Here is a 27,311-nt window from a genome sequence, read left to right on the forward strand (position 1 = left end):
ACAGACCACAACACGATGTGGTTCAGCCACTGCTAATAATGAAACGTGTTTATTCTCCGACTGAAGCTGATTCCAACTCGGTTCTTGTGGTTTGAAACTTTCTGAGAGCTGGAACCCAGCTGCAGGACTCTGGATGGTAGAAACGTGTTTATCCAGCAGTGAACCGTGCGCCCTGAAGGGATTGATGAACTTTAACTGGAATGTTTGTGTCTCTCCAAAAACTGACTGAACTGTACTGCATTTCCAGCTCAAATGCTGCAGCAACACACACACACACACACACACACCCACACACACACACACACACACAACAGATTCACTGGAAATGGAGGACAACGCACCAGTAGAACCAGCATCTCCTCTGCCATAAATCTGATGTTCTTGTTGACTCCATCAGCAGCTCAGAACTAAAATCTCAATTCTTCAATCATCACACAGCAGATTTAAGGTCTGGCCTTTATATTAAAAATTAGGAAAAGTTAATAAAAATCTACAACAACCTGATTGTTCAGCACATTTGAGCACCAGGTTTTTAAATAGAACATTTTTATTTAAATTGATTTATTTAATATCAAGAAGATTCAGTGTTAGATTTGTTTAATTACAAATTAAAAGTAATCTGTTAACAGTAGTGGACTTGTGACCTGTCCAAGGTGTGAACACCCCAGCAACCTTTTCAGGACAGGTGGATTTAGACGATGGATGGGTGAATGAATGTCATTAGTTAAAATTTCAGATTTTCCAGCTGCAAACTTTCACGCATGATCAACGTTAAGAAAAGAAAGAAGCTAAAAACATGGCTTAGGGACAGTAAGAAATAAAGGAGTTGAGGGAACATGTCTCTGCAGATAATTGGGATTTTACTCTGACAGACAGCTCAGGTCTAATTTTACGCTTTAGATATTAGCCCGAGGAATCCTCTGAACTAAACGTAAATGAAACGTTTTTTTCTTTCAGCTCTGAGGAATCTGCAGATGGATTTAATGAGGAATGTGCGGTTATTTTATAAAAGTTGTGGAGCAGAAAGTGGGTCTTAGGTACAATAATAAGCACATGCGATTTCATAAGTAACAACGCTGCATTTAGGTTCATTTTTGAGGTTTCTGCTACGATGCAAAGTGTTGGCTGCAGTGCAGAGGAATAAATCACTTTGATAGTCATGAAACAGAACGAGAAGATCTGCTGGAGATCAGAGTCGTGTGGCTGCTTTAAAACAAGATGGAACATCAGAGATAAGGTCCCGTTTCTTTTCATGCCACTAGTGTTTCAGCTCTCAGACGTTGTCGGGTCATGTCTGTGTTTTTATACGCCGTTTTCAAGGAGTGGGGGTGAAAACCAAACAGTTGAAGATTTCAAAAGCTGCACGAAGAAATTATCCTGCCACTTTTCCAGGGGTTGGAGAGAAAATGATGAATTCAGAAGAAACTTCACTGAGATTTGCACCGTCTGTGTGCTACAGGTGGTGCAGAGTGGAAAAAAGGACAGAATTGATATAAAGTCATTAAACTGTGAAATATATTTAGATGTTTCACTGCAGCTGTTGGATGCAAATGTAAAAATTACACACAAATGCTAAAAAAATTTGCCAGGTTAATTTGAAAAATGGGACAAGATGCATTTAAACCAATGCATCTCCCACGATTTTACAATAACGACACGAGAAACCATTTCAAATGTTTTTACCCAGTTAAAAGAGGACAACTAAAAACTGTAAAATGAGATGCAGCACCACGGCGAGCATTTCATTTAACTTCATTCTTAATGTTTTCAGATTTCAGCGATTCAAACGTCACTGCGACTTCAATCCCTGACATGTTCATCTTCTGTTGAAAAACATTACATTGTAAAATATTTTTATCTTCCATCCTGGCGTCTTGAAACCAAAACGAAGCTCAACGCAAACAATGATTTATCTTCAGTGTGTCTGACAGCGTGTTGAACCCCAGTCCGCGCGCGTCATGTTTTTACATGCACAAGTTCTTCAGGATTGTGGACCTTTTGTCATTTGGTTTATTTATGGAGAAGTCAGCGTGGCAATGGATGAGTTAAATGTACCCTACAGTGACCTTTACGCAGCTTTTTTCATTTACATTTCAAAATAAAACATCACTTCTACCCAAACACACAAACTCGTGAAATTTCTTTGGCTGGTTTTCAGAAGAACATCGTTTATTTTTTTCCGCTGACACAAAGAAGCTGCACAGAATAAAACCTGCAAAATTGATTCAATGCAAACTCTGTTACTTCAGTAGAAGTCATTTAAGAAATAAGAAATTATCCAAATGAATTTTTTTTAAAACTGACTGTTCAAGAGAAAAGGCTGATCCAGGGATTAACTGCACCCATCTGACAGAATTAGTCCAGTTTTCTTTTCCTTTAGTCTGAATTATAACAACAGGAACTTCAGTTCCATCAAAGACACTTGGTGTGCTACAGGGAGAGAAAGTGGGCCTACCTGCTCGAGCTGCCATCCAAACGAATGAGCACACCTGGGCAGGTAACAGCACAACTGAGACACTTGCTGCCCGGGGCTGAAGCTGTCAGAGATGGAGAGAAAAATCACTGGGAGGAACATCCAGAATAAAACCTACTAAAATATCCAACCTCTTTGATGACGTTTCTCTTACAAGAGTAAGATTGTACAGAGTGGTGGTTTGGGGAGGGGTTTCAGGAACAGCACTTTAGGTCCAATGGATCCCTCAGGTTACCTATTGTCAGCCCTGGTTCTCCACCCAAAATTACAGTAATAGATATCTTTAACACACGTGTGTGTTTGAGCCAGGTTGTTCAGAGAAAAGACGCAGTGACACGTTATGTTTCAGATTTAGATGCTCTAAATCTGAAGAACCAGATCTGATATCACAGGAGAAATTCATCCTGAAAGGCAGATCTCCGGATGGCGTACAGGAACAAGTTCTCTTTGGAGACCAAAAAGAAACTCTCTTGGACACAAGAAGGAGGCTCCAGAGCCCATTTTATACTCCCAACTTTGTAAGGGACTCCACTTCTGGAAAATGTAAAGATTTGGGATGCCATGAAGGATTTACCCTAGGGGTAAATAGGTTGAAAAGCAGGTCTCTTGAAGGAAAGAAGAATTTCCTGAATGTCATAATAAAGCCCACTGTGGAGGTCATGGTGTTAAGAAGCCCCCTCTGTAGGTCATAAAAGAGTTTCTACTGGATAACGGACAGGAGATTTCTACGCAGGTTTTTGGAGGTCGTAAAGAAAACCCTGCTGGAGGTTGTGGATGTTGTGAGGGAGCCCCCACTGGAGGTGGAAGTGTACAACAGATCTGGAAGATAGAAAAGAGTTAAGAAGGTCAGAACCAGAAGTCATGTTGAAGGTCATGAAGGAAGTTGTCAAGGTATCAAAATAAAAAAAAGAATCCTCCAACATGGGAGCTAAATGCTAGCTCAGGACAGCTGATGATGAGGACTTGGTGGTGGGAGAAGAACAGTGACCCATCAGAGTGAGAACATCCTCAGAAGGATATTTAAATTATGATCCTGATTCAAATATCTTCAGGATTTTTACTCTCCTGTCCAGAGAATACAACAGTGGTTACAATAAAGCTCCTGTTGATGTTTCCAGTGTCTGAGTTGGTCGTTCCAGGGGCGTTCCTGTGACTGCAGCAGCGACTGCGCTGACACGTCCTCCTACCTGAGCAGGTGTCACTCCTGCAGGGTGGAGATAGGTTGCTTCATAGTCTATGACCGCACCAACTACATGGGCGACCAGTACTTCATGAGAAGGGAAGAATATGCCGACTACAAGAGCGTGATGGGAATGAGCGACTGGACCAGGTCCTGCCCTACGATCCCCATAGTGACTGCATTTTACATCACCACACAACCTGTAATGAAGGAAATGAATCACTGTACGCTGACATGTAGTCGGTGTCAGTTTTTTTTGTCTTCTTTATTGAAAAGATTTAAAGATTACAATCAGAGCTGCATTCAGACAGACTTGAAATCTCTTTTGGCGGTTTGGTAGCTATCTGAGTGTTTATGTGTGGTCCTAAAATGCAAGACTAATAACAAGTAAACTCTTAAAGCAAAGGTTCCTTTCATATAGTAACTAAATTAGAATATTCAAATGGACCTGTTCTTAAAAGCTACACAAACTTACCAACATTAACCAGCTTTAGGCTGCTTTACAAACTCAGCTGCTAGAGACTCAGCAATTATGCTGAGTCGGAGCTTTCTTAGATTGTTATAAAGGGAAAAATCGGGGCAAAAAATGTTAAATTGTGCCATGTGAGCTAGCTGGTCTTTAGCAGGCACATGCGGAAGTCTGTCTGACGGTTAATCTACTCAGCTTAGTTTTCTCTTGTGGAAAAGTGGCTTTTCCTCTCTACTGTCCCCACATACTTGCTCAGGAGGGAATGCTGCAACGTTAATAAATCGATAAATTTAACAGGCTTGAAATCAACAGTAGACATGATGCAATGACTACAGAAGGATAAAGGTCATTATAAAAGAAAATAACACAATGGCTTGATACTGATGTTTATTACTTTCTGTTTTCATAAACTAAACAGAAGCATAATGTAGTAAAAAAATCCAAGTAATTTAGTGAATATGGATTTTTTGTCATGATTAGGTGAAAATGAAGCTTAATGTGTTTAACTCCAGCTCTTGCTTTTGCAAGATCAGTAACTCTTCCTCCAGAGGTTCTGCTGGAAGCTGGTTTGTGTTCAGATCAGCTGATCATCAGATGCGAGTTAATGTGTTAGTCACTGACAAAGGGCCACTTTTGGGCCCAGAACGTGTTAGAAAAACATATAAGATTACACGAGAAGTATTTTCACTTCCTGTTGCGAGGGACGCACGACGTGAGCCAATCAAAGTAAACCCAGGGGGAGCGGTGGAAAATGTCACACATTCCCGACAACAGCATCAGCAGAAACTGGATCGGGGAGGCAGCACAACGGAGGACGATCATCCCAGCTGGAAAGTTTCTCTCCAAACATTTCTCGGACAGGAGAAGTCGCCAAGTGCTCACTGGGAAGACACCGACGCGCCTGTGGTTTCGTCCTCAGGCGGGTCTGGAGGTCCATTCTGCGCCTGTGCTTCCGGAACGCTCTCTGGATAACCGCTGCTGCCACCTCTTCCTGCTTCCTCAGCAGGGTGCTGCTGATTGGCTCGTGAGACACCTGCAGCACAGAAGGGGTCAGTGTTGGAAACACTACCTGTGTCAACCAGCTTCATGATGTTTTATTGACCCGGAGGACCTGACGAGTTTTTCACAGCAGAACCGTGAACATCTGCAAGGCGGCATTCATGGTGGATTTTGTGATGTTGAGGTGGACAGGTCCTGTTACAGAAAAACAATACCCAAATTTGGTGCTAAGCAAGGCATTTCATATGATTTCTATATAATTCAGTTCAGAGTTTATCCAGAAGATTGAATTTTTCCTGGACTTCAATGTGGCCTTCAAGTTTTCCTTAGAGAACAAAGGTTGCCTCTTGATAAACTTAACAGGCTTGAAATCAACAGTAGACATGATGCAATGATGTCTACAGTTGACATCATTGCATCATGATGTCAAAAGTAGACATCATGATGCATCATGATTTTATTTTTTAAAATAAAAGTTACACTGCAGCTTTAAGCTTTCTCCTGAAAGTTAAAACTGTGTTGTCTGTTTCTGGTTGAATGTCGTCATTTGTGGACTATTTCCCACACAGTGAAACGGCTGATTTCTAATTGTTTGGAGACGTTTCCTACCAAAGATGATGTAAAGATGTTGCAGTGTTGTTCCTTTAAATCCTAAAAACCCAGAGGGTTCCTCTCGATTAGTAACTCGATGGGTATTTGCTTGATGATTTTGACGACTGCATTTTATAAAATGTCATGTTTACTTCATAATTGGTGACTGTATGATGTTTTTGTGGAGTAAAGTACTTTGATCTGCCTTGATGATGAGAATGTGCTGCACAAATGAAATTGGCTTTACTTTTCTAATAATAAGCTTCTAACATGATGCGCCTGCATGTAATTTAATCCAAATGAAGAAGAGTACAAATCTTGTGTTTATCACATTTTTCAGAAAAAACCCCAAAAGGTATTTCCTTACGTTTTTATTTCTCTTTAGTTTTTGCTCTCTTTTTTTCCAACATGACAAAGTTCTGATTCTTGTGACGGTTTCCAGTTGTGCATTAACAGGATGAAAAAGTTAAAAAGTCTTATGGCGAACGCTCACGCAACATATAAAGTGCACAATCTAATTAAGTTAAAAAATAAAATAAAAGAGAACCTGTGTTCTATTGTTCCCAGTGAATTTCTTCTCCAGCTGGACTTTAAGAGAGTCCATTTCTCTCTCTTCACCAAATGTCTGCGTACAAGAAAACAACAATAATAATAGCAATCATAATAATAATGATAATAATCAGGAGTTGGGCTAAGTTGTGTCACCTGAGTCATGAGTGCTTTCAGGACATCCAGGCACCAGATCTGGTCTCCCGGAAGCAGAGGCAGATCCATGTTGATCAGCCGGATGTTGTTTGGCTTAGGAATCCTCAGCGGATCCTGGAGCGCATCGCAAAAATCTGACAGCTCACTGTGGAAAGCAACAGAGTTCAATAACCACCAACAGAGACTGACAGGGTTTGTTTAGGTCCAGGCTGCGTCACGGAGAGACTCACCTGTACGGTATGACCTGTGAGGCTTCAGGATCAAACTTCCTCCAGGTGTTGTAAAACATCTGCAGCAGAGAGGCGTCTCCAGCTGCCCTGCTGTTGAGACTCCCCAGGACGACAGCGATAAAGAGGTGGACCACCAGCAGGAGGTGCAGCAGGACGTAGGAGCAGAGGAAGACGACGCCTGCCGACAGGTCGGCCCAGTACCAAAGTGGGACAACTGTGGGTGGAGAATATTTCGTGCTATTCCGCACCAGAAGGGACCAGGTAGAGGACGGGCTGAAGAGAATCATACTGATTATGCTGTCCCCGATCGTCCCAAAGTTCATCGTGTAAAAAATACGCGTCCCGACGAAGGAATAGGTGTACACCACAAGGAGGAAGAGGAGCCCGATGTTCATGAGGGCAGGAAGAGACATCATGAAGCCAGTGAGCAGCATCTGTATCCTTCTACCCAATCGGAAGAATGGGAGGACTCTGCTGATGCGAGCCAACCGGAGAACAAAGAAGGTAGCCGGGTTGACGAAATACTTATCCAACAAATCACTGATGAACAAGCCTGAGGGCAGAGAGAGGACAGTTTTAGTATTTCCTCTAATGAAAGTTTGTTGGTTTTAACCCTCAAAAGATTGATGATCAAGAACGTCTTGCACAAGATGATGATGTAATCACCGTCAGACGGAGTTCAATAGATCAATAGACCTCAGGTTTGAAGTCACAGCAGAAAAGTCAAGACGGTTTCTCGCTAGCGGAGGATTTCTACTGTTTAAACAGAAATCATTTGATTCAGAGCCTCGGCTTTTACCAGAAGTGATCCGTTTTCTTTAACATTTAATTGTTTTTCCAGGGTAGTACTGAATAAGGTGGCATATTTTATGATAAAAATGCGTCAAATATTAACAATTGCATTGGGATTCTTTGCCGAAAAACCCAATTTGACCCAAATTAAATCACACATTTCATAGCAAAATAAATCATTACAATAAAGCAGTCTAGGAGATAATATATGTCAAAAAAAAAATCTTTTCAGGTTTTCTGTGGCTTTGCCGTCTGAGTACAGCATGTTATTACTGCAGCTAATTACCGGGAGCAGTTCTGCTTCAAACCGTTCTGGAGATGCTCAAACACATACAGTCACATTATAAACATGTCAGTGATCTGAGAAGATCCCACCAGCTGCCTACAACTCACCTAAGATCAAAAAGACGAGGACTACAAAGTCCAGGATGTTCAGGCCGAAGCTGAAGTAGTGCCGTCTGAGAGCGGTGATCTTCAGGAAGAACTCGATGCAGTAGAGAATTATGAAGACGAACAAAAACCATACCAAGACGTCTACTCCTTGGTCAGACAGATCGTCTGACTCCATCATCAGCACCACCACGTTCACGCAGATCAGCGCCACCACCAGAATCTCAAATGGCGGAGCGGTCACCAGGTCGAAGAGCCGAGCCTGAAACCAGTTCTGGTGACAATCAGGAGCCTGGTGTCAGTTACTTCCCATTACTGCGAAAAGCCAATAAAGTTCAGGAAACCTTCACAGAAAACTGAGCCTGGAGCAGACAAATAGGTTGTTTAACTTTTACTGTACTGGTTGGTTCTGGGGGAATAAAATTGCCGTCACACCAAGGACTGGTGTTGACAGTTTTAATGAGTTCAGGGATACGCTGGGCTTCAAATGCCGTTTTTATTTTTACGTGGTGCTTCAGATGAAAGTCTTCCCTGACTGCAGATTTTAGAGTCTGCTCCAGCCTGGACTGTGACCTGAACACCGTGCGACCTGAACACCGTGCGACCTGAACACCGTGTGACCTCACCGTTGGGCGCGGAGCAGCTTTCTCAGGTGACTTGGGGAACATCTTCCTGACGGTGCCGTGAAACTTCAGCTGCTCCTCCGCCATGAAAACATGTTTACCTCCAGCGTGCAGAAACACGGGGAAGACGAATTAACTTACAGAAAGCAGGCAGCCGTGGCAATCACTGTAATAAAACTTATCTTGTCGCTCAGCTGATGAAGAGCGTCGACAAAGAACCTGATGAAGAGGTTGGCGCTGAAGAAGCAGCCAAAGATGATGAAAAGGACAAAGTACAGGTACATGACCGGTCTGGACTCATAGACAGGCTGCATGTGCACCTACAAACAAGCACAGACCAGTAACAATACAATTCCCAATACAGTAACTGGTATCATTAATGGGACATTTATTAAGACCACTTCCAGCAGTGAAACCTTGTATTGAACATTTTCAATCTATCCATATGTGCTTTGGAAGCTGTTCTAATATGATAAAAATGTTTTTTTCTTTTTTTTTTTTGCAGCATTTAGAACATAGCAGAATTTTTAGATTTAAAAATGTAACCTATTAAAATCGGATTTCAGCCTTTTTTTCAGTTTTTTTTTTCTTTTTTTACATATTTGTTAAAACCATTACCATGTACTGGCAGTGTAATAGAAGACATAAAATCTGAAAACAATTGATTTCCTCTCCCTTCTCTCTCAGTGAGAACTCCAGAAATAAACCATTCGGTCAGAAACAACAAATCAGAGCCAGGGGGAGGGTCTTACCGCTGTCAATCACTGTGGCGTACTTGCTGCCCAAATGCTGCCCCTTTCTCTCTGCTACGCCATGAATGCTTGGGGGAGAAACGGTTTTCCTGGAAAGGTACCTTCCAGAATGCACATTCAGCAGCATGTTCATAAGGTTGATTGACATCGAAAAGACCCTCCTCCTGTCTTTGACTGGGTGTCTTTCTTCAGACAGCAATAGAAGCTCAGGGAGGAGAAGGAGCTCAAACCTTTCGCCACTCATCATTCTCAAAACAAGCTGTCACAACATGCTGACAGTTTTAACAGATATTTAAAATCATATTTTCATAAAGGTTACATCCAACTTTTAGAAAGTATTGAATATGATCTAGGTCGTACTTTATGGTAACGGTATTTTGAAGGTACTGTTCACATAATTTTAGCTTGGCAGGGGCTTTACAGCACTGTCCACTATCTGCATGGCGGCAGACGGTGGAGTTTGTCTCGACACAACAGCGCTACCTGGTGGTGCACTGACCTTTGTGGAGTCCACAGCGGCGTAGATGATTTCTTTCCAGTCTGCTGATGTGGCCTGCATCGAAGCACAGGCCTCCATCAGAAAAACATGAACACATTAGTAGGGAAAGCTGCTGGTTGAGTCAACTGACCATGATCAGCAGCGAAAGCAAACCCATCCCCACACGGTCAAAGTTAAACTCAGCGGGCTTCCAGTGGACGTCTGTGGAGCTGCCGTCATCGAGCTCATAGCACTGCGTCCTGTTAGTCGCGTCGAAGATCACGCCGTCCGTGTGGTTGGAGCAGTGAGCGAACTTCCCTGCAAACAGGTTCACGCCCAGGATGCTGAAGATCAGCCAGACCAACAGAATGACCAGCAGAGAGCTGCACATGGAGGGCGCGGTGGCCGCCGTGACCCGAAGCACCGCCTGCACGGAGAAACGACGAGGAGTCAGCCGGAGGTCAGACCAGTCACAGCTGCTCTCTGTCAAGAAGGCGACTGGTCACTCAGTCGACCTATTATTTCTCTTATTATATCTGGAAATATTTCCTGTCTATTGTCCGGTGTCGCTATGTCTCTACGTCCAGCTAATATGTCTTCAGGTGTTTGTGTCCATCTGTATCCCCAGTCTGTTCATTTAATCATTGGGTCTGCAACCTTTACAACCCACAAAACTACTGTTGACAACCTTCGTCCTCCATTCAGCTAAATAAAACCAATTCTGAATATTACCTGACCTTTAGAGAGAAATTTATCTTATATATATTTCTTAATTAAAATATAGAGGAAACCTGTTGTCATTTTAAAGAGAAACCATTTTATTCATGTTTTTAGGTTTTAATATAACAAAAATCAAAAAACCTGTTTGAAATGATGATGGCTACATCTTCTTAAATGGGAAAATCATTTAAGAAAAAATATTTCTACCAGAAAAATAGAGCTAGATAAAAACCATTGGTACTTTTAATGTCATTCTGTTCTGAAAATTAAATGTAATTATCCCATAAAAAACTAGAAAGAAGCTTCATTTGTTGCTACATCTAGTTTTGAAACTTTATTGGTTTCTTTATCACTTTTAGTCAAATTTCTTGAGAGCCACTGAGGAACATCCAAAGGTCCAGTTGTAGCTCCGGAGCCACAGGTTGCAGACTTAGCAGACTCTCTGTCCCTTAATCTGCCTTGCAAACTTGTCTGTCCATCTGATTCTTCTGTCCGTCTGTCTCTCCGGTCCATCTGATCAGATCTGCCTCCAGTGTTTGTCTGTCCCTCTTTTCAGTCTGTCCAGTTGTCTTACTGTTCTCTTTGAAAAATAAATCTGTCCGTCCCTCTCCAATAACCAGTTGTCCAAATGTCACCTCTCTGTCGCTCCGTCTGTCTGTCCTTCACCCCGGTCAGTCTTTGCAGCCTGTCTTTGCTCAGAGGTCTGTCTTACCCTCATGCCTTTGAAGCGAGACGGGACCCTCAAGGTCCTCAGCGCCCTCAGGGTGCTCAGGTATGCAGCGGAGTATCCCAGCATGACACAAACCGAGCTGAACAGAGACACCTGGAGGACAGACAGACCTGCTGATGACATCATGGTACAGGTGAGCAGGAAGCAGCAGTTTAGGTTTCTGTTAGTGGGATGATTTGTCCGTCTGCACGCCGACTCAGAAGCCATCACTGCTGGCGTTCGTATCAGAACAGCTGCAGCCGCCAGAGCCAGACCGAAGGTGTGTTACTGATCGCGCTCTTACGGCTAAGATGAGAAAGTCGAGCCAGCACCAAAAGCTGCTGAAGTATTTCTTGAATCCAAAAGCGGTCCACTTGAGAAGCATTTCCATCAGGAACAGGAAGGTGAACAGCTGGTCTGCTCTGTCCAGAACCATCTGCAGGACTGGATGGTGGAACAGCATCGTTTCTTCTAACGCCTGAATGCAAACAGACTTGTGTCCATGTGGTCATTTCAGATTTTAACGATTTATTAAAAAACAGAAAATCATATCCTGATGGAACAATTACAACAGGACGTGCTGTGCTTATGTTTACCAAAGCAGCGCTGCTCAGCAGGATGATGAAGATGATGAAGATTTCAAATAATCTGTGTTGTATGACGAGGAGACATGCCTTCCTGAACTTATACCACGCCCTCCCTGCTCCTTTGGACGTGTCTATATCCTGGATCGGACAGCGACTGTAACAAACTGAAACGCAAAGGTATTGATCACCCGATCCGCACATGCTGCGCCGATCACTTCACGAAAACATGTGACATTTCAGTTTATCCTGCTGAAAGACGAAACTGCATGATTAAAGACACATTTTTACTCAAAATGTCTGATTTCTGCACAAAGTGGACATACTTGCACAGCAGCAATCTCCAGGGGAGTTTTCTGTCTGATTTTTGTTGTCCTGAAGCTTCTGCACATCACCATCCTGCAGAAACCCACACAGATTCCCACATTGATGTTAGAGTAATTCATCAAAGACAAAATGTTCAGTGCGCTAAACAATATATAGAACAAATAGATGGACAATCCTGTACATAGACGTGTTGTTTTGAGGCGCAATGCTTCAGGGTCTGGTGTGGTCGACCATGACAGACCGAGGAGAGCAATTATGCAAATAAAGTCAAAAAGCCTCATGCATGAAGCTGTTCCAGAACTGAAAATCGCCACATGTCCTTTCCCTCCAGATCTGCAAACAGCCTTCAGTATGGAAAACATTACACCAGTAGAATGTTTTACTCACGTTCTGCGTCTTCTCTCCATTGTTTGTGTCAACTTGGATTTCAAAGTTGTTCCCAGGAGACCTCCTGCTGAGCTCCACCGCGCTCGAGTCTTTGACTGAGTCATTACTGTGATGTTTAAGTGACGGCTGGCCCAAGCTAACGGGAGTTAAAGCCAGATAGTCCTGTCTGTCTTTGTTTTTTGACTCAACTGTTGGGAAATTACGCAGAAAATCCTCAGTGCTTGAACACAAACCTCAGAAAACCAAAGTTTACTGTGACACCACAGCAGCAATCAGGAACCATAGAGGAAAATAAGAAACCCACCTTTCTGGTCGGTGTTAGCGTCGGTCCTTTTTCCTGTTAAAGCCCCGAAAGAGTCCAGGATCCAGGATCCAGCATGACGTTCATGAGGTACTTGTCCTGCTGCAGCGGCTGGTTTATTAGCACAGGATGGGCTCAAGAACAGATAGAGAAACAAATTCACCACCTGAAACAAAACCAGGAGCACAGACAAAATCCAAACTATGACAGGGAGCAAACAAAACCAGCAACCAGCAAAAGCGCCACTGGCATTGTCATTGATCTGTCAATTATTCTTGGTACTCTGATTTGTCAGAACAGAGACTCACCAGGATGTTTCCGATAAGCACAACAGCTGTGTAGTAGATGACACAGAGGCCCTTGTTGGAGATCTTCATGCAGTCCCACATGCACTCACTCCACTCGCCTCTGAGGACTCTGAAGACGAGCAGGAAGGAGTGCGAAAAGTCCGTCATGTGCCAGAGTGCAAGGTTGCAGCGGGAGGAGAACATGCAGACATTCTCTTTGTGATCTTGGTAGTTCTGCTGAAAGAGCTGCGTGCCGACCACGGCAAACATGAAGACCACGGAGACCAGAACCACACTGAGGTTTCCCACGGAAAACCAGGCAATCTTCATCAGCGTGCCCAAGGCGGGCCACCAACGACCCAATCTCAGCGGTCGCAACTGGACGGAGAGCGCAGTGGTGGGTCAGAAAAGATCGGCGGGAGGGGAAAACGCATTCATTTAACGCAGACGATGGTGGCGATGTCATCATCGTACTGACCAATGTCACTGAGCGCAACACAGTCAGACCCTCGAGGTCAGCCAGGCAGAGATCCAACACAGTGAGGATGACGAGGAGGAAGTCAAAGATGTGCCAGCTCACCTGTAACCACAGCGAAATCCCAAACCGCATGTGAAGTACTCAGAATAAAACATTCAGCTACCAGTCAGTGTTTGGTGATAAGAGAAAAGAATAATTGGATTGAATTAATAAAAAATAGACGTGCATGGCAGCTCTGAGTGGCCATAAAGCTCGATACTATTAGATAAAAGAAGTTTCAGTATCTCGTGACGTTGACGATGCTGGACTGACGCGCAACAAGAACGTTCAATTTTCTTCACTTCTCTCACCTTGAAGTAGCCTTCGACGCCCAGAGCCAGAACTTTGAGGAGAAGTTCTGCTGTGAAGATCGCAGTGAAGACCTGGAGGTCAGAGATCAAAGGTCACTTTGAACCCATTTGTTCATCGGCGTGGGAACCTAACGAAAGAGGGGCACGACCCGGACCAGAAGCGAACAAGCGAAGAAGTTTCGTTTGTGTGAAACTGTGTCTTGTCTGAAAATCGACTGAAGCGGAACTAAAATTAATATGAAGCTGCCCAGAAACTGGGATGGCACTAAAACTTTAGTCAAGCTGGACTAAAATTGCCTGGAAGCAAAACTCATACTTGTCTAGCACGGCACAGAAAAGAAACTAAAATCATACAAATAGAGTGAATTGAAAATTATGCAAACTGATATGCTCCAAAACTGGGCTAAACATCAAATAAAGCCCATCTGTATCACTCACTACACGCAAATTGGTCAGCGTCTCTTCAAATCCCTCCCTCATTTCATGATGTTCCATGGCCATGAAGATAGTGTTGATGATGATGCAAACAATAATTCCCAGGTCAAAGAACGGACTCAGGACAAAGGGGCGGAGCTTCAGTTTGAGCCGCTGAGAGCAGATGCTGCATTCGCCCTGCAGGACCCTGTCAGCGCGGGAGCAGCAGGAAGGCCGGACCTCGTCCTCAGCATCTGAAGCACAAAGAGTACAGTGAGACCTGCAAGAGCTTCGAGTTTGTCGACTCAAGCCATTTAACGCATAACCTCCTACATCGGAAAGGTCACTGCGCTTATCCAAAGCAACCGTCATTTACCCCCCACGGTGACGTTCTCCTGATCGAGAGTCTTTGCTGCAGGTTTCTTCTTCTGTGGTGAGTCATGTTCCTCCAGGAGCTCCGTCTCAGCAGTGGCCTGCTGACCGCGGAAATGTTCACTCAATATATGTGAACGGACCACATCCTTGTTTCATATGCTGGACGCATTGTTTGTCGTGACACAATTAATTTTAGCATCGAGTGAAGACATTTTTTTTTCTTCTTTTTTCGTATCAACAGCAAATGACACACATGGCCCACTAGAGGTGAGCAATTGGAACAAAATAACACCCTCAAAAGTGGAACCTTTAATTTCTACACTTTTCCAAATTAGGGCAGAATTTTTCTCAACTTACTGGTTTTTCCATCAGGTAAGCAAGTAAACATATTGTCATGCTGTAATTAATTATATTTCTTCAAATAACCACAAAGGAAAGGAAATATTTGCCACTTCATCAACAATGGCATTGAGTATTTTTCTTATTACCAGCATTAAGTTTGTAATTCTTGAGCTGGAACAACGGCAGGTGGGAAATCGGAGAAGGTAGGAAGCCGATTATGCACCAACAGCCAATGAAAACGAGGAACTCACCTCACTGTCCTCGCTCTTTTTCAGCACCTTCACAATGCAGCTGAACTCTTCCTCTGTCTTTTTGGCCTCAGCCATTTCCTGTTTCACCAGCGCCATGGCAACCGCTGCCACAAAGAGGCTGACCGCCAGGAAACATCCAGGGAAGAAGACGAGCACAAACGCACTCATATAGGCTTTACCAGCTGCTTGCAGTGTCTGAGGGATGACAAGACGGTTGTATGGGTTTGACAGGAGCGTAATTGCAAAAAGAAGCTCAGCGGGACCAGACCAGGTTTCTCAAGTGGGGTTAGTTTGGTCCTCACCAGCTGCAGCAGGACGTCCCAAAGGTCCTGCATGGCGATCCTGACCACAGCCAGCAGAGACCAACTGAACGTGTCAAAGCTGGCAAATCCACGCTCCGGGTTCCTCCCTGTCTTTATGCAGGCGAAACCTCTTGGACAGCGCCTGAACACGTCATCACATGCTGTTACAGCTGCCCCAGGCTTCTGGAGGAGCTGCAGTTGTGTTTACATACCTCGAATCGGAGGAGTTCCCGCATAGCATAGGGCCAGACTGACCAGGGTCAGACTGACCAGGCATGACATAAAAATTTTCTATCAGACAGAGATGTGACCTTTCATTAGTGTAGTGTCCAATGAGCTCAAATGTTGCAGTACTTCCAGAAAAAAACAAAAAAAACATCTGAAAGATTATAAACCTAGAAAGATGAGAATTTCAGATGTCATCATACCTACTTTGTTGGTATAATCCTCATAAGTAATGTTGTCATTGAAATAAAGTGTCTTGTTGTCAGTGACCAACAACTCAGGCTGCTCAGTGGTTGGTGTCTCCAAACTTCCCGATGGAGAAGAAACGACACATTTATGCTTGAGGACACCCATGAAAAACTGCATGCCAACCAGAGCCAGGACACTCAGGACGAACAGCATCAGGACCATGGCGACGGCCAGCCACTTCAACGACTGCACGAGCCTCTCGGCCATCTTCTTCGGACCTGCGGTTGGAGCACACAGGGACGTCTGCTGAGTCATCAAATGTACTCCCGACGCCTCTCACATCCGACACACAAACACCGACACGTGCTGACAATGACAGACCTCCAGATCCAGATGCGCACAAAGTGCGCATCTGGATCTTCAGCATGAAACGATGATCATTACTGTTTAACTTTAAGAAACACTAAATGAATGTTGAAGCAAATATTTATTGATATTTTAACAGTTCAATGATTTTATCAATGCATACTGGCACAACCGGCCCTTTAAGAACATCGAGATCTTTGATTCGGCCCAAAATGAAAATGAGTTTGACCTTCAACCAAAGACTGGAATTATCCCAGTCTTTGATAAGACTGGGATAATTTGAGTTACAACATTTAACTTTGTGGGTAAGCAAGTGTTTTTGAATTAAACTGAATTATTTCGGGTATTTATCGGTTAGGTTTCAGGTGTGTCTCAGGTGTGTGTGTGTATCTCGTCCACGTGTCTCGTTGTCTTTACGCAGTGATGTTGAGGAAATCCAGCCAGTTCCAGGGATCTCTGAGGAAGGTGAACCGTCCCAAGCAGACTACTCGCGACAAAAGCTTCAGGATGACCTCACCAATGTAGATAATCATGAACACATACCTGTACACACACAGGTGATGTAAAACAAATATATATGAAATTTTGAGACAGTCTAAAGCTGCAAATATGAGTAGGACAAGTTTTATTCAGCTGATTCTCTCATCGCAAAGGATTCATAGGAATTGCAACATATTTAAGGCTTTAAGGTTTCACAGTGCAGAACTTTAACAAAATGCTCAAAGACGCCATTAAATCTGTCAATAACTCCAGGTCCACGGATATCACTTGCTATTCTGAGTTCACATTTAAAATCATTTGTTTAGCTCTTTCCAGATTATTTTACAGTTTCCTTTGGCTTCAGACACATTTTTAAATGTACGCATTTTTTTTTTGTACTTCCACTTGAAGAACCTATTTCAATAGGTTACAATTTTTACAGAATTGATATTTCAAATATTTTATTTCTATTAAGCGGGTGGGACTGGAGGAGCAACAGCCCACTCTTATAGGTGTCTTTTTGTGCCATCGTTGACTCGCTCCGCGTCTCTGGTCCACAACATGTGAGGCACTGTCATTAAAATACAGTTGGTCGGAATCGTCAGGATGAAGAATACGCTGAATATAGTGTTTATGTTAAGAAAATGTAATTATGTTATAAAAGTAGCACAAACGGACACAAAAACCACATGAAAAACAAACAAAACTGAAGCAAAAATACGTAAATTTAGCAGAAAAACAGACCAAACAATGCGTGCCATACCAAGCATAGCATACCAGCAAAAAATGTAAGACAGAAATAGGGGGTGAAAAAAACACACACAAACCACAAATCCATAAATAATCAACACAAAATACACAAAATCAAGCGAGAAAAAACACAAAATTACCACATCAAAAAGCACACAGATACAAAAAGCCACCGAGAAAACCAGGGCAAAACCAGCCAAAAGCATTTAGACGTTCAACAACAGCATAAAAACACACAACAGTCAGAACCCCGTGTGGTTCTGGTTGTGAAGGATATGGGTGAAGGAGGATCTTGATGGCGGAGGATCTGAAACAGCTGAATGGGCTGAGCAGGAAACAGGCTGGATCAGCATCAAACCTGTGGATCAGCGTCTTTTTACAGATGACGATGAAGGTCTGCAGAAAAGAATGTCAAAGTGAATTTAACACCTTTAAACGACCGACATCACTTTCCTTTCAGTCCCTGAAATGCTGCCTTCAAAATGCGTGACGTAAAATCTGCTGTTTTGAGCTTTACATCATGTTCTAATGTGGGGGCCGGCAAGATGGCGGCGTGAGTAGTCGATCTTTACAAGCTCTTCCAAGAATGTTTTAATAAGGAGACTTTATAGCTACTTTAATACAGAGAAACACTTATTTTGAGACCTTTGCTAGATATTGTGTTCAAATAGACACTCCGAAGACTTCAAAGAATGGCTGCTAGTGGTAAACGTAAATCCGTGAGCACAGAAAGTACACCAACTAAAATGTCGGCTAAAAGTCACAAGTCGGCGGAGGACCAGGACCTCGCTGAAAACATTATAGCAGCTTTAAAGTCGACGATAAATGAGAGAGCGGACGGTCTTCAAGCCAGCATAAATGATCTAAAAGATTCGGTGGATTATATTCATGCTGAAATGAAAGAAATGCAAGTAAAGATGACTGAAACCGTCAGGAGAGTGGAGAACTCAGAAAAAAGGGTGCAGCAGGTGGAAAACAAGCTGCTCGAGCTTTCATGTTATAAAAGAAGATGGAACTTGCGTCTTTCAGGATTAACTGAAGAAGAAAGGGAAGATGTTCGCAGAAAGGTTATTTCCATTTGCCAAAAGACAGCGCCAGAATGCACAGAAAAACTACCAGACGTCATCGACAGCGTACATCGGCTGGGTCGCAACAAAAGCACAGGGCGTCCTCGAGAAGTGATGATCCAGTTCTCCATGAGACACTACAGGGATACGGTATGGAAGGCGGCTAAGCAGTCATCTTTCCTGAAGTCAAGCAACCTGCGCTTTAAGGAGGACCTCTCTCCAGAGGACCGTCAGGGAAGAAACATGCTGTGGCCACTGGTGAAAAAAGCACGCGAAGAAGGGAAAACAGCCTTCTACATTGGTCCCAAAGCCTTTGTCATTGACAGGGATGGAAAAAGAAAAGAACTTGTTCCTGGTAATGTCTAGAAGACATTTTGAAACAAAGAGCTAACAGTTAAGTAATGACACTAAAATATTATAAAGGCTCCATTCATTATTTAATTTTTTGGACGGGAGAATTTGTAAGATTTCCTGCAACTTAATTTTCAGGGTTAGTAGCTACAACTCTTAGTAGCACTTTTATGTTTAAAATTATTTCACTTAATGCTCGAGGGTTAAGAAACAATACTAAACGAAAGGCAACTTTTCTATATCTTAAAAATTTTAAAGCTGATTTCTGTTTTATTCAAGAAACTCATTCCACTACAAATGATACCAAATTCTGGAAAAGTCAATGGGGGGACGAATTATGGCTGGCACATGGCACTACTCAATCAGCAGGAGTGGCAATATTACGAAACAACTTCAATGGAGATGTTTTATGCTCACTCTTAGATACATATGGACATTTTGTTTTATTAGCTGTATCAATAAATGAAGAATTTTTTTTGTTAGGTTCTATCTATGGGTATAATACCAAAGCAGAAAATACGCAACTTTATGATAGATTAAGTAACGGGGTGAATTATCTATGTGACAAGTATCATAATATGAATATTATTATTGGTGGGGACTTCAATTCAACTCTTGATGATTCATTAGACAGATTTCCTCCAAAGGCTAATATAAATACAAACACAGCTCTTAAAGACTTTATATCAACCTTTGGCCTGATTGATGTATGGAGACAAAAAAATAGCTCAAAAATTGAATTCACATGGCAAAACAAATCGGGCTCCTTTCAATCAAGAATTGACTTTTGGTTGATATCTGATTTAATAACAGATGAAATTACGTCGGATATTCTACCAGCTCCTTTATCAGATCACAAGCTTATTTTGATTGAAAAAACAAAATTAAATAAGTACGGAAAAAATAAAATTACAGCTTACTGGAAACTCAATTCGTCACTGTTAGAAGATAAAACAGTAGAAGAAAATATTAAACAAACAATTATTAAGTATTGGAATACAGCTTGTAGCCAGAAGGAATTTAGTAAAAACTGGGAACTCCTCAAATATGAACTTCGGAAAATTTTTATGAAAACTGGAGCTGAATTTGCTAAAAAAAAAGAGGAAAATAGAATCAGAAATAATAAAAGAAATTATCTCTTTAAATAATGTTCTGCCAGAAAATATATCTGAAGAACAAAAAATTAGATTAAACCATTTACAGTTGAACCTGGACAATATTTACATATCTAAAGCTAAAGGAGCCTACGTCAGGTCGAGACAGAAATGGTTAGAAGAAGGAGAAAAAAACTCTTCTTATTTTTTTAGGTTAGAAAAAAAGCACCAAAAGTCTAACAGTATTATGAAACTTCAAATTAATAATAGTATAACTGAAGATCCTGTTCAAATCTCTTCTTATTGTGAAACCTTTTTCAAAGAGTTGTATCAGTCACGGTGTTCTGATGAAACTATTACACAATTTATTAACTCGATGAATAATATGCATCAAATCAGTAAAATTAATAAAGACCATTGTGATTCTTTGATCACTCTTGAAGATATTCAAAAGTCTATTAATAAATTAAAATTAAATAAATCTCCAGGGACAGATGGTCTCAATGCAGAATTCTATAAAAAGTTTTCAGAGCAATTGTCGCCATTTTTACTTCAAGTTTATCTTGAAAGTTTGGACTCTGGATCACTTCCACCTACAATGACCCAAGGTCTAATTACACTGATTCCTAAACCACAAAAAGACAAGCTTCTTCTAGATAATTGGCGACCAATTACTTTACTACAAAATGATTATAAAATTATTGCAGGTTGCATTGCTACAAAAATTAAGAATACTCTTGAAGAAGTGATTGATGAAACTCAATCTGGATTCATTCCGGGTAGACATATAACTAACAATATTAGACTTATATTGGATTTGCTAGATTATTCAGATTTAATAGAGGAAGACGGTCTCATATTATTTCTGGATTTTTTTAAAGCCTTTGACACAGTGGAGCATACATTTTAAGGCATTAGAGGTATTTGGATACGGACAAATCTTCATTAAAAGCTGTCAAATGTTATATAGGAATTGCAATGCGTCTATAAAATTGTCACATGGCTGCTCTAAAAGATTTTATTTAAGAAGAGGTCTCAGGCAAGGATGTCCAGTATCTCCATACTTATTTATTCTTGCCATGCAAATTCTTTCTATAAAAATCAAAGAAAAAATAACAGGGCTTAATGTTGCAAACAAAAATATTGTAATCTCTCAACTTGCTGATGACACTGCACTTTTCTTAAAGAATAAGTGCGAAATAAAAAAATCTATTGAAATTATCAACACATTTTCCGAAGCTTCCGGTTTAACTCTAAATCTAAATAAATGTGAAATACTTTCCATTAAATCTCAATTAAAAGGCACATTTTTCAACATTCCTATAAAAGATAAAGTTAAATATCTTGGAATCACAATAATTAAAGATCAAAATATAAGATCAACAGAAAACTTTAACCCTATCATTAAATTGGTTGAACAAAGATTTAATCTGTGGCTACAGCGAGATCTCTCTCTCTTAGGACGTTCATTATTGGTCAAAGCTGAAGGAATATCTAGACTCGTTTACCCAGCCCTTGCTCTTGACGTTCCAAAACAAATCATTGCTAACATTAATAAAATAAATTTTAACTTCATATGGAAAAAGAAATGCCATCTCATTAAGAAAAGTAGTTTAATGAATAAAGTTGAAAAGGGTGGAATTGAAGCCCTTGACTTCATATCTTTAAATAATTCATTCAAAATTAAATTTTTAAAAAATCTTCTGAAAAACCCAAATTCTATATGGAATGCTATTCCAATTTACAACTTCAATAAAATTGGAGGTTTACCTTTTCTTCTTAGATGCAATTACAGTATTCCCAAAATACCCTTAAAATTATCTACATTTCATAAACAAATGCTGTTAAGCTGGACACTTTTGTACAAACACAATTTCTCTCCTCATAAATATTATATATGGAATAATGAAGACATTAAATACAAAAATAAGACAATATTCTATAAAAAATGGTTTGATAAGGGAATATTTCTTGTAAGCCAGTTACTAAATCCAGATGGCCATTTATTGTCTTATTCTGACTTTATGTTACTTTTCCAATTTCCTGTTACTCCTAAAGAATATGCAGTGGTATTTGACGCAATCCCTAGTGGATCATTAAAGCTTTTATCATCTTTACCTCCAGGTCAAACTAACTCTATACCAAATTTTGATTCAAATTCAATTTATATTGATTATGATTGTCCTTTTATAAGTAAGAAAGCAAACAACAAAATGTTAAGAAATATTCTATTAAGAGATATGGTTTTTTCACCAGCTTGTGTATTTTATTGGTCCAGAATTTTTGAAAATATAAATTGGAAATGGACTTGGTTACTCCCTAAAAAATACTTAATAAATAATAAAATAAAGAAATTTCTTATAAAATAATTCATAATGTGTATCCCAGTAAAACATTTTTGATAAAAAGATATAAATGGGATTTGGATGCTATGTGTACTTTCTGTAAAAATAATGAAGAAACACTTGTTCATCTTTTTTGGGATTGTAATTACACCAAAATATTCTGGAGAGATATGTCAAATTATTTTCATCAAAAAAATTTAAATATTACTTTTACAGCTAAGGATATACTGTTTGGGATGGACAAATGTAAACTTGTTGAAACAAAATTATTATATGTTGTTAACTTTTTTATTATTTACGGTAAATATCATATTCATACCTCCAAATATTCAGAGCACAAACCTAACCTTAAGATTTTATTATCCTCTATTAATATTTATATAGAATCTTTAAAAATTAGCTCAAATGCCAAAGCCATTCAAATCTTAGATGCCCTTAAAGAAATACAACCCTCGAGCACCGATTCGATGTCAGTATTGTAAAACAATTGTTCTATGTTCTATAAAGCCCTTTATTGTTGTAAATGTATTTGTATTTAAGAGTGTTACATGTTGTTTATGTTTGTTCTGTTTTTGCAATTAAAAAAAAAAAAAAAAAAAAAAAAAGAAGAAAGCAGAAAAAAAAAAAAAAAAAAAAAAAAAAAAAAAAAAAAAAAAATCATGTTCTAATGTTAGCCTTTCATCAAAAACAGACACGGAGAGTTGCTTTTATTCTTTCATGCACGACAACTGAAGATAATAGCGACATGATTGTGCTATAAAAAAAACTAAAACATTTTATTTATTTATTTTTTAAGTTGGTTCTGCCCAACATCCATTTTGGCCATGAAAGCAGTTCACTTGTAGTTTCTAAGTGACTTTATCTGTCATATGCTGTGCACGTCTTGTAAGCACATGTATGAGTTTAGACCATTTCAAATGGCCAGTCGTTGTCGGACAGACGCTGACTGATTGTTTCACAGGTGGGCAAACACATTTTTCTTGTAAATCCAAAGATGTTTGGTTTTGTATGTTGTAAAAGCCTTTTCATCCAGGACCCAGAATAACAAGTTCAGCAAGTGATTTATTGATTGATTTTATTTTTGCCCTGCAGAAATGAGAAGTGAAAACAAACCTTCTGTGATTGGTAGAAAGGATCCAGATCTTCCAGGGGTGTGCTGAGAAGCTCCGGGGCCGGGGCCCCATAAATAAAAGGGAGAGGTTTCCCCGCCTGCAGGTGACTGGCTGGTTCTCTCTGGTCTTCCTCTGGTTTCTAGCATGAATTCGGGTCGTGAGAGCTGGAGTTTCCCCAGCAGGATTCGTTTGCTCTGACTGAGAGATGAACGCTCACCTGCACCTTTTTGTTCTTCTCAGCTTCTCGTTGGCTCTCTTCCAACGACGCTGGCGTAAAGGGCCTAAAGACCTCCACGCCAACAGGGGGCAGCAGAGACGTCATCCTCTGGTTTCGTAGCTCCATGCGAACTTCGCGGCTGCCATGGAGCTGGTTTCTGTGGGGACATGACAAAGCATTGACTTTGAAACTGAGAGAGAGAAGAACGACATCGATGTAGTTTGGTTCAGCTATTGAGTCAGGCAGTAATACTATATCCGCCTTCACTTAATAACAAGACAAGTAAACACAAATTGTGTCATTTCTGTGTTTAATGAGGATTTTAAGAGAGAATAAATCCTTTCTGGCCCTGTGTGAACAAGTGATTGTCCCCTAAACCTAATAACTGCACCGTTAAGGGCAACAACTACAAACGAGCGTTTGCGATAACTTGCTGTGAGTCTTTTACAGATATGGAGGAAGTTTTGCTATTCTTCTTTGCAGAGTGGATCTAAATAAGCAACACTGGACGTTTTTGGCACAAACTGCCTTTTTACGGTCACGCCACAGCGTCTCAACAGGATTCAAGTCAGGGCTTTGACTAGGCCCTGACTTTGCTTTTCATCATTGTCCACCTGCAGAACCCAAGTGGGATTGATTTTGAGGTCATGAATTCATGGTTCCATTCAGCAGACCATCACACCACCACTGCCGTGTTTTACTGTTGGTTTTGTCCAGCCAGATGTGGCACCGCCCCCCCAAAACCAGATGCTGGCGTAGCCAATCCACACAAGGGTGGATTCATTTCTGTGTTGGATCATTTTATTCACATCAGCGTAAAGCTGAAGAATGGAAATGTTCTCAGAAACTGATGATGAAACAATGTAAAGGAAGACAGCTCAGCGACTGCTGAGACTCTGCAGACCTCCACATCCGTCTGTCTCCCCTCGCGGTGCGAACGCGCTCCACAAACCGGCTGCACAAAAGATCGTTCCCAGATGTCAGCAAGAGCATCAGTTATAGTTTTCCAGATGCAAATTTGTGATTTCTTTAATTGCAGATTTTATATTTGATAACAAAGCATCCCCACACTCTCTGTGCTCCAAGGTTCCCATCCTGTTTCAACTTCGCACATCTGAAAACGTTTTCAGTTTCTTTGTTCTGCAGGATTTCAGATGTGATCCGTTTCAGACGAACTGTTTTTTTGTCTGTTCTCGGCGTGACTGATTTGCTGTCAGTTTCTTGATGCTTTACAGAAGGAACCTCTTTGTATCATCAGTGGTGCAACATTGAGAGCCCAACATTGAGGGCCACATCCCCTCCATGGATGGGGCCCCATCCAAAGTGGGGCCCCATCCATGGAGAAGAAAAACTCCATGGATGTGGTATAAAAAAAAAAAAAAACCCTTCTAAATCCAAACTGAGTGAACCAGATCAGAACCAGCAATATGGGAAAGAACACATGATGATGAATTAAGTTTCTTCAAACCAGAGCAGAGAAAGTTTCTGCAGACAGACTCACCTCTGGGAGGGGGTCAGCTGTGTTTTCATCAGAGGCTCAGCTCGTTGCAGCCTGCTGCTCCAAAACTCAAACCAGGACATTTTCCACAACTCGATCCTGATCGGTCTCCGTCTCACTGTCCCGGCTCGTCTGTCCCAGCTTCTCGGTTTCCTGCAGCTGTTCTTCTCTACGAGCCTTCTGGGGTCTCTGCGGTTTTCAGACAGCTCTCCTGTTTTTCTGGTGTGTGGGAGGAGCTTCTGAAACCCTGAGTGTTAGAAGCTCCTCTATATCAGTGTGGTTCCCAACCGTGGCCCTCAGGACTCAACACATTACATGTTTCAGGTGTTTCCCAGCTCCAATACACACAGACTAAATTATTGGATTAGTAACTTCTACTAAACAACAATCAGAATCTGTCCATAGTTCATAATTTGACTAAACATTAGAGCTCAAAAACAGATAATCCATCTTTTACAATATTTGGATCAGATGGAGAACTGAAATCTGTGAATGTTAATGTTTAGTAAAACACTGACAGGTAGTTTTGGTCAAATGTTTAAAACGAAAACAGGAATGAAAAGTCTTATAGTTCTGTTTCAAAAATCATTTTGTGGCTTGTTTTATTACTTCAGGTCCTCCAACCTCAAAGACGGTGATGGAAACAAGCAAAAACCTGCCTGATAATTATAAGTTCAATAGCCTTGATCCTGTGAAACATTTTACCATTAGCTGAGAGAGGGTTTGACATGCAGGTGTTTTTTTTTTTTTATTCACAACACATTTTTTTTTAAAACAAAAAAAACAAAAACGGTTTTAAAACTATTTCAGAATCCCTTCGCAATGTTTGATTCATCTTTGAGAAACGCCTGACTCTTTTTACGGACAATAAACTTTTTAAAATCTAAATCTGTCCAGGGGTGTGAATAATTTTTGGTTCAAATCAGAAGCAGAAAATCCTTCCCGGGTTTGTCCTTAGAATATTGAATCGCCTCAGAGGCAATGATGTTGAAGAAGACTCAGGTTCTCTGTCCTGTTTGTTAGAAAGAGATTTATTCAACTCCGGGTGGGATGAAAGTTCCTCCTCGTCGCGTTATTGTTTGAGCAGAATGATCAGAGACCAGCTGGCGAAGCTCTGCAGCAGCTTTGACATCCAAATGTTCATCAAAGCCAGATGTGGGAATTTTAACTCCCTGTTCCTGTAGCTGTCCTGGATCATCATCAGTGATTGGGCAAGATATTGAAAGACTTTTTTGTATTTCAAAGTTAGAAATAGTTCAAGTTTCTTTACGATGTGTTCAAAGTCAGTGTTTAAGGGTCGGTACCTGCATGTTTTCCATTCTCTCTGGTTCAACACCTGGATCAAATGATGGCTTGTTAGGCCTCTGCAGATCAGACATGCTGAGGAGGGAACTAATCATGTTCTCTGACCAAGAGGTTTTTCCAGATTCAAATTTGATGAGAAAAATGTTTATTTCAGTTGTTGGTGGAATTGTGCTTTTGGCCATTAAAGACTCAGGAACAAAAGGAGACAAAAATTGGGCAGGAAATGATCCAAAGGAATGTGGGCTGCTTTCAAAAACTGAGGCCCACTGAGTCTCACAGCAGCGCTCCGATTCCACAGAAAAATCTTTTCAGTTGAACAATTCTTGCTCTGTCTGAGGGTCTGTGGAAAACACATCCTGTTTTTCTGGAATCACATTCCTCAAATACAGACGCACATTGACAGAATCTGATTGACAACAGCGTTTCGTCCCCCCCAATAAAATTTCTAATGGATTACACACTTGTTTGAATTCGTCTTTGTGAGGCTCAGAGTGAATTTTCTCAGGAAAACTTAGATGTTACACAACTGCTGTCTTTATCTCCATTTCTAACTTCTGGAATATATTTTCTCCTATTTTCTGAGTCTATAAATGTTGTGTAGTGACGATGAACATTTTACATCTGATATTTTAGACAAAGGCCATCTTAAAATTTTTAAAACAATTGTTACTCTCAAACATGCAAAGCCTTGTATCTAATGCCTTTGTGCCACAATGTCTCCTCCCCCTCTTGACTCAGCAGCCAAGCACAAAGACACGTCCATGAACAAACTTTGTTTTGCTCTGATTTTTACAGTCAGCCAA

The 27,311-nt window shown here is 41.0% G+C and overlaps 1 protein-coding gene across 5 annotated transcripts; it reads right to left on the reverse strand.

The window, feature by feature from the left end:
• Nucleotides 1–3,899: 3,899 nt before the first annotated feature.
• Nucleotides 3,900–25,438, reverse strand: LOC129358327 (sodium channel protein type 3 subunit alpha-like). Of its 5 annotated transcripts, XM_055027329.1 has the most exons (31): nt 25,207–25,438; nt 23,712–23,862; nt 23,490–23,627; nt 17,797–17,915; nt 17,310–17,396; nt 16,707–16,832; nt 16,295–16,304; nt 15,938–16,256; nt 15,722–15,800; nt 15,510–15,651; nt 15,208–15,402; nt 14,616–14,712; nt 14,264–14,493; nt 13,826–13,897; nt 13,476–13,577; nt 13,019–13,375; nt 12,714–12,876; nt 12,410–12,597; nt 12,022–12,094; nt 11,708–11,862; nt 11,416–11,589; nt 11,115–11,225; nt 9,834–10,109; nt 9,704–9,757; nt 8,635–8,772; nt 8,456–8,560; nt 7,833–8,103; nt 6,648–7,200; nt 6,418–6,562; nt 6,260–6,337; nt 3,900–5,155 (listed from the first exon to the last, which is right to left on the reverse strand). In XM_055027329.1, the coding sequence occupies exons 1-31, from the start codon at nt 25,284–25,286 to the stop codon at nt 4,877–4,879; spliced, it is 5,067 nt and encodes a 1,688-aa protein (XP_054883304.1). In that variant the 5' UTR covers nt 25,287–25,438; the 3' UTR covers nt 3,900–4,876. The 5 variants fall into 5 exon arrangements, 4 of the variants coding, with proteins under 4 accessions (XP_054883304.1, XP_054883278.1, XP_054883285.1 ...); XM_055027303.1 differs by lacking the exons at nt 17,797–17,915; nt 23,490–23,627; nt 23,712–23,862; nt 25,207–25,438 and having other exon boundaries at nt 14,616–14,715; nt 15,938–16,832; nt 17,274–17,475; XM_055027310.1 differs by lacking the exons at nt 16,295–16,304; nt 17,310–17,396; nt 17,797–17,915; ... (1 more) ...; nt 23,712–23,862; nt 25,207–25,438 and having other exon boundaries at nt 14,616–14,715; nt 15,938–16,201; nt 16,707–17,269.
• Between the last annotated feature and the right edge of the window lie 1,873 nt (nt 25,439–27,311).

This window comes from Poeciliopsis prolifica, unplaced genomic scaffold (genome assembly GCF_027474105.1).
Source record: "Poeciliopsis prolifica strain line A6 unplaced genomic scaffold, Auburn_PproV2 SCAFFOLD001, whole genome shotgun sequence".
Lineage (NCBI taxonomy): Eukaryota > Metazoa > Chordata > Actinopteri > Cyprinodontiformes > Poeciliidae > Poeciliopsis > Poeciliopsis prolifica.

Excerpts from the sequence above, each read along its gene's own strand:
- LOC129358327 (XM_055027329.1), bottom strand. The coding sequence starts at position 25,286 with ATGTCCTGGTTTGAGTTTTGGAGCAGCAGGCTGCAACGAGCTGAGCCT. Across the intron at positions 14,494-14,615 it reads GGAGAACGTCACCGTGGGGG|ATGCTGAGGACGAGGTCCGG; the intron begins GTAAATGACGGT and ends TTTGTGCTTCAG. Across the intron at positions 12,095-12,409 it reads ATGGAGAGAAGACGCAGAAC|GATGGTGATGTGCAGAAGCT; the intron begins GTGAGTAAAACA and ends GGGTTTCTGCAG.